Here is a 12,967-nt window from a genome sequence, read left to right as displayed (position 1 = left end):
CTAAACTATTAACTATGAATTTGGTTAATTCAAATTAATAGAACAGGCAGCTAATCACTAACGCCATGCCTTCTAGCAAAAGATTCAAATATCATGTCAGAGATAAGGAAGATCTACAAGTTTGAAAAGTCAGATGATCGAGTTTATTTAAATAAAATGAAAATAGAATTCAGTATTCTGTCCAAGCAGTAATTAGTAATTTACCGGCCAGAACTCCGTCATGTCCCACTTTGGCTCGTTTGACAAATGTAGTCAAAATCCCACGTGGTCAGGTTTCATTAGCAACATGCCAGGCAGCTAACTCGCATGAACGTTATACACAATATCTCATTTAAAGGTAAGAAGGTTAACTTTATTTCTAATGATGTGCATAGCCGTTTTGATTTAACATCACTCTGAAGGAACTCTTATTTGGAAACAAAACCCTGAGTTAACTTCTGTTGCTGTGGAATTATATGTGATGAAAGACATGCTTTCCATTTACTCTGCTGAGAACCGAGGGTTCACAGAGTTGTGCAAAACTAGTAACAGTGCCATGACCAATAGCAGGTAGTGCAAATAATCTTTGAAATATCACTTTTTTAAAAGAAGACCTTATATAGTGCTGTTATTATTCTTAAACAGCACGCCAAGATACCTAGACCTATTTGTTTTGTTCATTCTTTGTACATTCAGAAAACTATTGCACTAACCATTTAGGAATAGTAGCAAATATGCATTCACATAGTCTCATATAATTATACAAATATAAGGATTGTTTTTTTACCTGAGTGAAGTTCCTTTGCAGCCAATGAATGACTGTAGCCCATGGATGTTTCCCCTTTTGGGATGCCTTACCAGGCCTTCACTGCAGCTGTCTCCCATTGCTGCTTGTTTGTGGGTCTTTATTTTTATCTTCAGGAAGTGAAAAGCCTTCTCAACTAGGATGAGTTCAGGTGACTGACTCGACCGTTTAAGAACATTTAATGTCTTTGATATAGGAAGCTCTTGGTTGCTTTCACAGTATGTTTTTTGGGGTCATTATCCATCAGTACTGAGCAGTACTGTTCGCTTTTTTGCAGCATTTGGCTAAATCTGAACAGACAGTATAACGGTATATTTTAGAATTCATGAATATATTTCTATCAGTAGTCACAGTTTGTGCTTTGGATTACAATTCTCTCCTCCACCTTGTCATTCTGGTGCAAGTTATTCCTTCTTTCATATGCACAAAGTAGTGAAAATATGGTACTATATTTTTTCTTTCACATAATTGACAATGCATTAAGGTATAGCAGTTTTACCGCAAATGCATTTCAACCTGCATTAACTGGTAGTACACCTCTAGCTGTTTCAACAGGACATGCAGTAAACCTCCTGAGTGGTTAAATTGGGGTCAAGGAGATGAATGTGGGAGCTACAGACACTCCACACACACACTGAGTGTAATTAATAGAGTGCTGCTGCTGATTCCCATTGGGACCTGTAATGAATAGGGGTACAAAGTCAGAGCAGGGTCCATTCAGGAGAGCAGCCAGTCTCAGGAAAACAATGACTCATTGTGGGATGAGCCAGAAAGCTTGCGTGGAATTGGGCCAGACGGGGAGGAAGTCATTAATGTTCTCTTCATTTCACTGACACTCTCCTCTGATGAGATAACCGAGTCCCTAACAGCAATACGTTATCTAATGAAAAGGCTATCCTTTTACCAACACCTTATATTGTTTCAGCAGGATGTTAGTCATTAGTATAAGCATTTCACTGGATTCTAGTCGTTTTTGTCAGGAAATGTGGCAATGAACCACCAAATGTCACAGGAAGAGGCCATGTATTTGGCAATGCAACCAGCCAACCACATTTTCTGGTTACTGAATTTCAGCCATTAGACAAAGAGTATTCTTCCTACTAGGATGCATTTTGAGATGCTTTTCTGCTCACCAAGTACTTGACAGCTCGAACCAAACTGGCTTCATGGATCTCTTGTATCAAAAAAAAAAAAAAAACTATTTCCACCCACAGAACTGTTGGTCACTCAACATTTTATTGTTTTTCACACCATTTTGTGGAACTCCAGAGACTGCCATGTGTGATATTCCCAGGAGATCAGCAGTTTATTAAATACCCAAATCCAGCACCAGCAACCATAATGCGTTTAAAGTCACAGAAATCTCACTTTTCCCTCAATCTAAGGCATTTCTAAGGCATCTTGAGAAGGACCTGCTCCAGCTAGATTCTGCTTTATGATGGCTGGAGCTACACATCCTGCTCCTGTGCTTCCAGTGATCCTGACCCCATCTGCCCTCTGCACCTACTGCTGAACTGAATCTACACAACTTCTGATATATTGAACTTTCACCTGCACAACACACTTGATGTTATTTCTATCTGTTATCACCCAGATGAGGATGGGTTCCCTGTTGAGTCTGGTTCCTCTCAAGGTTTCTTCCTATTGCCATCTCAGGGAGTTTTTCCTTGCCACTGTCGCCGTCACCCTTGGCTTGCTCATCAGAGACATTTCATTCATCATTCATTCATTTCATTATTATCTAGACACATTTTTCTCACACATACACACTTCCAAATATTTTCTTTTCTTTTCTTTTCTAAAAAAAAAAAAAAAAAAAAATCTTTAATTTTTTTTTGTGAAGCTGCTTTGGGACAATGACCATTGTTAAAAGCGCTATATAAATAAAATTGAATTGAATTGAATTGAATCTGGGTTTCTAATGTGCATTAAAATTAACTGAGGCTCTTGAATTGTATCAGCATGATTTTATCTATTGTGGTGCTGCCAACTGCATAAATCAGATGCACATGTGTTTCCATCATCATGGAGGGCAAGTATATGTTTTTTTTAGACATACTGTAAGTGTGTAAAAACCAAACAGATTGCAGCCTTAATTGCCTGACTGGCCATTATTGTCATGATACCTACCTATTAAATATACCCAGCTATTAAAATGTGGCTCACCTCTGTATTTACAGGAAGTGTAATTAATGTTATGTAAAAGCTTGTGTGAGTTTTTATAAAAGCACTGTGACAGAGGACTTGTAGAGGTCATTGCCTTTTTCTTGGACTAATTCAGCCTCATAATATGGTCCTTGTTCCTTTAAATTGTCTTTTAGGTTCATTGAAGAAAAGCACTCTTGAGTTCACCTTCCTTAGTTTAACAGATTATCCCTTTAATCCCCAGCTGCTTAATCTCTAAACTGGCAATGCTGAAAGAATGCATACAGTACCCTCACACACACTCATGCAACATGCATGTACATGCACGTCTGTACAAGTATTGTACAAAATATACAAATCAAATTATTATTATTATTATTATTATTATTATTATTATTATTTCTATCTACTAGGTTCAGTTCTCTATCTTTTTAAAAAAAAAATTTTTTATTTAGAGACACCAACTGGGGTTCACCAGCTGCTATATAGTTTTACAGCAGCTTTGATCTCTCTGAACTGTCATTGCCTCTCTCTCTCTCTATCTCTCTCTTTTTGCTTCCTTCAACAAATTTACCTGCCACCCTACTAGGGGGAGTTTATTAGGCTTAAAGCTCTGGGGATTAAGTTCAGAATAATTCTGGATGCACTTAAATTTAATTTAAAAATGCTGAACACTTCGACTACCGACTTTTACACTATCATCTGCAAGAACCACATTCAAATCAATATGCAGACTATACCGTATCTGCTGCCAGACAATCATTCATGTACCACTGTTTAACTTTATTTTTAATATTCCTAAAGCAAACATTACGTAATCTTTTTTTTTTTTCATCTCAGCCCTTTTCTATGCTTCTTTAACTAACATCATTTAGTGAGATTACTTCACTAATTCCATAAATGACCACAAAAACAAGGAGCACTAAAACTAGAACATGAAGATATGAATAAATTTCTGCTTGCATGACAATCTTGTTACACAGTTCAGCCTTGTTGAAAGATGAAGGTCTGTGAGGAAGTCTGGATTGAATCACCGTTTGTGAGATAAAGCCACACCAGTCTGGACAGAACAGGAAGCATTGTGGTAGAAGGGGAATGATGTGTCCTGTTCCCTAGAGATGCGATCTGATCGACCTAGTCTGTAATGGAAAATGAGTGTTGGCCAGCCAGTGAGACAAGGGTCAGAAAGGGTGTCCACACTCTGTCCACATCTGTTTCATGTTCATCTCTATTAGTGTCTTAAAGCTTAAATTTATACCTCGATATTCCCACACATGGGCAAAAAAAAGCCTTATTGACTGGCATGAGTTGATACTACAATGAAATATATCACTATTTAGACTGATGGATTTAGACTAAAAAATGAACTTGTTACTGTAGGTAGGCTGATGTTAGTGATGGAAGTCGGTAACTGTTCAATAATTGAGTAAACTAATCAAGGACTGATTATTAAATTGGTTTAACTGCACAGAGCAATGCTTCTTTGGGTTTTTTTCCAAGTGTATCAATCAAAAACAGATCCAAATGATTACACGACCATGTGTATTGGTTGTTATCATTTTTTTCTGCTCCGAACAATGCGTTAACTTGTAGTGCAACTGAAGCTAATGTGAAATGTATGTGTATATAAATGTATATATAAATTACACAATTAATAGTCAAAACTTGGGACACTCCTTCGTATCGCATGATCTTTCCTGATTTATATTAATTCTTTCAACATTGTAACACTGTTTTTGCAAGAAACGGAGAAGCTGATCTTTTAAAATAACAACTGATTGTTCTTGTTACTTACTGTAATGCCATATGTGTTCTTTTATAGTTTTTTTTTTTCTCCAATCATGTGCTCAAACTTTTGACTCGTATTATGTATAAAACATGACATCATCATCATTTGCATCATCCTGTGTTTTTGTAGCAACTGTGTAAAAAAACAATGATGATTGCAAGGCCACTTGGGTCTGTTGCACATCTGTTTTTTGTCTAATGTGAGGAGTGATAACAACTCATTTGTCCGTTGTGGTCTCGAAGCAGACGATGTTTGTCTGCCACCAGATTACATTACACTTTATTTGTGCACATCTCACTGTGGTGGCCGGGAAACCCTCCGGATGTCATGGTGGCTCAATTCTGGCAAACCAGAGTGTTTTTAATCATGCCTAGGCAGTTTTTCCTGCAGAGAAGGGACATGACATGCCTGACATTTTGTCATTTCAGTTGTTGACAGTCGTGTGCTGTTGTAAAACAGGCGTGAGCCTCATGCATTCAGTTTGCATACAGATAACTGTCACTTGGTTTGGAATTTATGCAAAAGAGAAGCTTATTTCATTTCTGGAAAAAAACAGCCCTCACAAATATAGATCCATGTCCTACCATTTGTAATAAACAGTTTTGTGCACTATATTTGTCTAGTCAACAGTCTGGAACATGACATGGCTGTTTATTATTATATATATACCGGACATAATTATCCTTTGGACCTCATTGTTGTGTCTGCATGTTATGTTTTGTCCCGATTCAAACATTGCAGTCATCACATCGCCTGTATTTATTGTTAACTCTTTTACAGATGCTGTGAATGCAGTGCCTCACTGTCCCGCTGGTACTATGAGAAAGATGGACGTCTCTTCTGTAGGAAGGACTACTGGGCCAAGTTTGGAGAGCTGTGTCACGGCTGCTCTGAGCCCATCACCACTGGGCTTATCATGGTAATTACCAATTAATCAAATATTGTAAATTAAGGTTTCAGCTTTACCGTCCCACATGGAGAAACTGCACAAGCGTATACATAAGAAAACTGTAGTTTTAAAGACGAGTCTAGTGATGGGAAATAATGATTTTGATTAAGTTTTTTGAATCTTCCTTGAAAATTATTTTTTTTTAAGTCCATGTATGGGGACCTATTTACCATATGAGAACCACATACCAAATGTGATTAAAATTCACCTGGCAGAAAAATGTGTGTGCAGGGCTGTGCTTTATTTCCCTACTTAAAACATAGATCTTGTCAGTAGCAATCACACCAGACTTTTTCCCTACTGTTGCTCAATACCTCTGCAGTAAATGTTATGATTTATATTGTTCATCATAAAACACTGAGTATCATGATCTACACTCACTGAGCACTAAACACCTTTATATCTACTCATTCATGCAATGATCTAATCCGCTAATCATTTGGCAGTGCATCAAAATCAGATGCAGATACCGGCCAACAGGTAGAGTAATGTTCACATTAAGAATCAGAATGGGGAGAAAATATGATCTCGTGATTTTGACCACAGCGTCATTGTTAATGCCAAAAAAAACTGCTTTGTGTGTTTTTAAAACTGATGAGCTGCTGGGATTTTCAGATACACAGATTTCTAGAGTTTGCTAAGAATGGTGCAATAAAGAACAAAAAAAATCTACTGAGCAATAGTTCAGCAGTAGTTCAACTTGTTGTTGAGAGAGGTCAGTGTAGAATAGGCAGACTGGATTCAGCTAGTCAAAGCCTATGGTGTGACCCAGTTAGCCACTCTGTACGTTAAACTTTAAGGCGGATGAGCTACAACAGCAGAAGACGATGTTTGGATTTACTTCTGGCAATGAATAGCAGTACCTTTCTTGTTACACTTTATAGTCTATATTGATTGCTTAAATGCCACAGCCATTTTTAGTATTGTTTCTCACCATGTGCATCCCTTTATGGCCACCTTTTACCCATTTTAGTGCCAGTTTCAAGCATGATGCATCACCAAGCAAAAGTCATGACAAACTGGTTTCATGAACTTGACAATGAGTTCAATGTCTATCAGTGACTCTGGATCTAACTCTAATAGAACATCTTTTGCATGTGGTAAACCAGGAGATTCAAAACACACAATGTCAGAAAAATCTGCCGGAAGTGCATGATGCAATCATGTCAACATGGACCAGAATCTCAAATAAATGTTTCCAGAATTGAGTGCAATGAGAATTGATGCTGTTTTTGGAGCAAATGGAGCCTTTATCCAGTATCAGCATAGTGTTTCTAATGAACTCTTTGGTCAGTGTATATTTAAAATTTCACCTCATTTAACTAAAGAAATTTAACGTTAGACTGACGGTGTTGTTTTTTTCCTTCCATTGGCTCAATAATGGCAGTTTTGTTGTTTAAACTTACAACCTTCTGGTAACTAGTACAGAAATAATCAAACAAGACACCACTCTCTTAGTCCTACCATCTATCCACACTCGATTGTCTTTTCCATCTCAGACTAGCTTCACACAGGATCTCCTGTTACACCAGCCGACAAAACGGCATTGATGCAGTTATGAGCACTGTATCACACGTGTTCTGGAGTCCCATGAATTAAACAGTAATCCACTGTTTTTTTTTCCAGCTCAGGGTGCTGAAAGGCTGTATATATAATTCAGGCAGATGAGAAAAGATAATAGTAATGAGAAGTAGGTTTGTGTTGGTCGCGAGATGGGGACGCTCTTCTTTTAGGTCGTCCTTTCTTTTATCTCTTTTATTTGTAACGCCTATGTTTATTTTCAGATACGCAGATATGCAATGCAGGAAAAAAACAGAAATTTAAGCTGATTAAAATGAAAACCGCTTTTATAACTGATATTGTTAAGAGGATGCACACGTACAATGGATATCGTCTAATCATGTTACTGCAGGCCTAAAAATGAGCATAGGAAAGTTTGATTTGATTTGAATCTCCTTGTGGCTTCCTTTGCAAGATATATAATTAAACACTACATAAATACAAATTTAAAACGAAGAGCAGATTTTTTTAGCAAAGGTCTTGTGGCTTTAGTGATGAAGCCTGCAAAATAATAATAGCAATAAAAATAATAATAATAATTCATTTATTCATCTTTTATACTGCTTATCCTGTACAGGGTCGCGGGGGCCTGGATCGTATCCCAGGAGAAACAGGTTGGACAGGGTGCAATCCAACGTAGGGCACTTACACACCACGGAAAATTTAGGAATGCCAGTTAACCTAATCTGCATGTCTTGGGACTATGGGTGGAAACTGGAGTACCCTGAGGAAACCCACCAAGCATGGGAAAAACATGCAAACTCCATGCATCCAAACCAGAGACAGGAATCAAGCCCTCAACCCTGGAGGTGCGAGGCCACAGTGCTACAGTACAATACGCCGCCATGCCGGCTATAATAATAGAATGTTGTGTTTTTTGTTTTTTTTAGCCAAATAGACTGAATAAAAAAAAAAATTGATTATATTATAATGTGCTTGTGACCACAGTGTGCGAAGCATCGGCATCATCTGTTGTCATCACACTTTCCCTCTATCCGCAAATCCTGCTAAACCATTCATGGGAATTTGATCAAAGCTTTATTAGGAAAACCTAGATAAGCACTACTGTAGCTGTGCCTTTTTTAAAAGTAGGAAATCAGTGTGCCAGCAACACCTGGAAGTCTCATATATTTTGTAGAATGTGACGTCAACTGTTGTATTGGGCAAATGTTGTTCAAAAACATTTCCCAAATGATGTTCTTTGCCAGTTGACTTTTTGCAATCCATTTCCATGCAATTGTTTTTTAAGGCATTGGACTACGGTTCAGAAGGTGCCAGGTTCAAATCCCACGACCAGCAAGTTGCCCCTGTTGGGCCCTTGAGCAACTGCTCAGATGTATAATGAGCTAAAAATGTAAGTCGCTCTGTATAAGGGCGTCTGCCAAACGCCTAAATGAATTATGCCACACATTTTCAAGCGCCAGAATGTGACTCAACCAACTCAACCCTTAGGATGCATAGCACTGTGGTATTACTACATAACATTACTGGATTAGCAAGAAATGGGGTGGATGATAAACTAACCGCAGGCAAAATCTTTTCTTGCAGGAGTCATTACAGAAATACAGAAACCTATTGTGCGGTGTAACATTCTTGAATTTACAGTCAGAAAACCAAAACTATTTGCTGCTTCTTCTTTGGAACTGACTTTTTCTGTTTTGCAGTTTTGTCATTTTAATCCCAGTCCACACCCTGATTTATAGACACACTGCCTGTGCAGCAGAGTGCAATCACCATAATTAAACTCCTACTTCCTAAGCTAAGTTAATTAAAGATGGCTGAGGGAGCTCTTCCCTTGTTTCCTGCAAGCTCCCATAAACTCAGCTCAGTGCAGTCTGAATGACATTTACCCTCCTGAACATTTGAGACAATCGCCTTATGTCACACACTGTAGCACTTAAACTGCATTTGATATATGAAGGCTGAGGAACGCAGGCCAGATGGACAGCATTCATGTCCTTGTTTCATTAAATTAGGAAAATGAATGAATAATTATGAAATTTTCAATCCTATAAACAGTGAGAAATATTGGAGTATAATTAATAGATTATAATTCAACCAAGTTCCATTACTAATCAGATGCTTGTTTTAATTTGCAATGATTAATAGTTGGAAATTTAATACATTACAAGAACGAAAGAAGAATAGCGTGCATATAGCCATTTTACAATTACTGTGAAGCAATCATTGTTTATCTTGGATTTTACGATGCTTCTAGACATGGCTCAATAACATTTTTGAACCAAAACTCACCTAGATTGTAATTAAACTTTTAAGAGTTATCCAAATCCCACTGTACACTTCATCTTGTGTCTGTCACAGAAAATGATTTATACGCCGGGCAACCTGAGCCAAGTCTACAGTGAGATCACACTTGGCACTCTCTCTCTTGCCTTATTCTCTGTCTGGCATGTGTCGTCTTTTTTAACGATCAGGATGGTTTGGAAGAAGATCCAGTATTGAATCCCAGAGGCTCGATTGGCTCAGTTTTCAGTGGTTACAGTTACTATAGAGATAACTTCATTTAGATCTGTACGAAATAGGGTTTATTTGTGTTTAAAAGACACACACGTTTGGATTTGTAGGGAAAAACAGAATTGCAGCTCTAATCCTGGTGTATACTTGTCAGTGCAAGATGTCGTCAGATCAGAATCTGAATCGGGTTTGGTTCGCCAAGTTTGTTGGCACACAAGGAGTTTGATTTCAGCTGTTTGTGGATCTCAGAATACAGACCAACATAAAACACTGTACATTTGTTTCAGACAAAACGTGAGTGTGCATGGTTCACCCAAATGAGGATGGGTTGCCTGTTAAGTCTGGTTCCTCTCAAAGTTTCTTCCTGTTACCACATTAGGGAGTTTTTCCTCGCCACTGTCGCCCTCGGCTTGCTCATCAGGGACAAACTGACCATTTTGATTCATACACATTCACATTCCATACAAACGTAAATAATTCTTTGGATTGTGTAAAGCTGCTTTGCGACAATGACAATTGTTAAAAGCGCTATACAAATAAAATTGAATTAAAATTAAGAGAATGCAAGTAACGTATAATAATCAAGACAGCCATACGTAGAGCAAATATAGTACTGTCGCACTACTATAGGTTAGGGAGGGTCTATGGGAGTTCTGTGGTGGAAAAAAATGGAATTGGATCAAAATGTATTGGGTACTGTATGTTGGGATACGTACAGGCCTGTTTAAACTAGTGTGGTTTGAGACCACTTGGAGGGAAAAATCTGTGCAAATCAACACAGTAAGTCAATATAATATAATATCAGTAAATTCTTATTACTTATTATCTTTTATTCTATGATGGAACGTTTTTATTCTGAAGGACGTGGACTGTTCCAGGATGAGCATGGATAAGAAGAACTTAGTCACTCATAGGATTTCAGTCTTAAAGCTTAAATGTGAAAAATCTACTTGTCGCCATCTTGGTTGTCCACCTAAACCCTGGTTAAGCCATAAATGTATAATGCGATAAAAATGTAAGTTGAATCTTTTGTTGCCAGCACCTAGTGGAGATTCGAGGAACTGCATGTATTGGCACCTCTGTGTTGGCCTAATTTGTTTTCATCTTTTCAACATGAGGCTGCCCCCTGGGCACAGGGGCTCACTAAACATCATACACTATAGTCGTTCCGATCCTTACATCTCAACCCAGCTAAAGACCTGTGGGAGATTTTTTGGGAGAGAAGTCTTTGTTAGACAGCGCTCTCTACCGCATCACTATAGGAAATTCTTGTGGAAGAACAGTGTTCATCTCTCCAGGGTAGTTCTAGCGAATCCCTGGCAAGGCACACTGATGATGTTCAGGGAGTTTTACAGAGTTTCGGTAACCCTAAAGAGTCATTTTAAGAATATAATAAATCTTCTACTTATAAACACCAATATAGAACTGTTTTTTTTTTCTTTTTTCATTTAGAATATGAGCTTTTAAAAGCTGTTTTTTTTTTATAGCAACTACAAATAGAAAATTGTATAACTGACTCTATACAGAAATATTTTATGGTGTGTATAGGATGTATAGGATCATAAACTTATTTAAGCCAATGTTATTTTTCACTCCTTTGCTTGGTGACAGTATTTTAGTATGGATATTCACTCACTTCCATCATCCCTACCACTTTATTCTGTATACAGGGTTTTTTTTTTTTTTTTTTTGAATATTATATTTTTATTTTTTAACCAACACAGAACAATACAAAAAAGCAACAACAACTATAAAGACAAAGAAGGAAAGACAAAAAAAAAAAAAAAAGGGGTTTTAAAACTATTGTTACATCAGTTCCTCCAGCTTTATACATAGGTTAACAATGTTATGCATATATTTCTGGGCCAGTGGGCACGGGCAATTAAATGATCTTACATACCATGAAAAGGTCATTACTTCAAACTACTATCCTTGACGCTTGACAGGTAACTGAAAAAGGGTTCCCAGGTGGATTCGAAGTCAGCAATGCTATCAGAAAGATTGTGTCTAAGTCTCTCTAAATGCAAAGTGCTAGAGAGTTCAGAAAGCCAGGATTTAAAAAGTGGTTTTGATGCCTTTTTCCATAAACAAAGAATAATTTTTTTAGCTACCACCATTCCATATTGGACAGCTTTTTTAATTTGATGACTGAACCCACAAAGTGAGTCAGACCAACCAAAAATAGCAATTGCTAGATCAGGGGCAAGAGTACAAGAATAAGCCTTAGAGTAGAATCTGAAAATTTCGCTCCAAAACTCATAAAGTTTTGGGCATGACCAAAAAAGATGTCCCAAGGATCCCTCTGCAGATTCACATTTGTTACAGTTAGAGGAGATGGAGGGGTAGAATTTGTTAAGCTTAACCCGAGAATAATGAAGCCGATGTACTACTTTATATTGGATAAGTTGGTGTCTTGAGTTAATAGAGCATTTATTTATGACCTTAATAGACTTTTTCCAATCCTCATTAGTAATTTGAATGCCTAAATCCTTTTCCCAGGAATCTTTCAAATACAGGGTAGATATGTCTAACTGACCAGTAAAAACATCCATAAGATGAGAAATCAAATTAGAGGCATCAGGGGAGGCAGAAAGTAATTTATATATATCATGTTCGTCTGCTAATTGTTCAAAGTGGGGGATAGATGTACGGACATAGTTTCTCAGCTGTAGATATCTAATATTCTGTATACAGGGTTATGGCGGATCTGGATCCTATCCCAGGAGCTTTTGTAATATAATAATACACAGACTTTTGTTCTGGAGACCTTCTTTGCGATCTAACAAAGTTCGCGCAAATAGCACATTTCGCAAGTAGAACAATTCTTCCTCCTTTTAAAATGGCATAAAGCATAATTTTAATTTAAATCTCTAAATGAATTTTGCAACCTTTCATGACCTTTCATTTTTCTAACATTGCCTACGAGTTGTCATTACTCCTCGCGCATAAAGACACTTGCCACAAGTTTTACCGTTCGCACAGTAATATTCTGAAATGGCGTGACACGCGCATGTCTCTCCCGGGGTGAGTACATGGAAAGTACCTCTGTAACAAACACAACTCCCACCGGTATGAAGCAACACACGCACAAAGGGACTGTTTGTGTCTCACTGTTGCCTAGATGTGAATTATATCCATATCATGCTTACAAATAACGAAGTTGGCAACACAAGTGCTGCAATAATACGAGACTTTTGCGTTTGCTCTCGTCAGTCTCAACTGTGCGGTTGGTTACATGCAGACTCTCAATTTCCCACTGAGCATT

General features: G+C 37.7%; 1 protein-coding gene across 3 annotated transcripts in view; it reads left to right on the top strand.

Moving 5' to 3' along the window:
* limk1a (LIM domain kinase 1a) overlaps positions 1-12,967 on the top strand; it is a 64,175-nt gene that overhangs the window by 27,639 nt on the left and 23,569 nt on the right. For all 3 annotated transcript variants that reach the window (XM_053486722.1, XM_053486724.1, XM_053486723.1), the window contains one exon: positions 5,499-5,637. In XM_053486722.1, the coding sequence (XP_053342697.1) occupies positions 5,499-5,637 (139 nt within the window). The remainder of the gene's footprint in view (positions 1-5,498; positions 5,638-12,967) is intronic.

Source organism: Clarias gariepinus, chromosome 25 (assembly GCF_024256425.1).
Source record: "Clarias gariepinus isolate MV-2021 ecotype Netherlands chromosome 25, CGAR_prim_01v2, whole genome shotgun sequence".
NCBI classification, from domain to species: domain Eukaryota; kingdom Metazoa; phylum Chordata; class Actinopteri; order Siluriformes; family Clariidae; genus Clarias; species Clarias gariepinus.
Note: the sequence above shows the minus strand (reverse complement) of the source record. Positions and strands in the feature narration are given on the sequence as shown.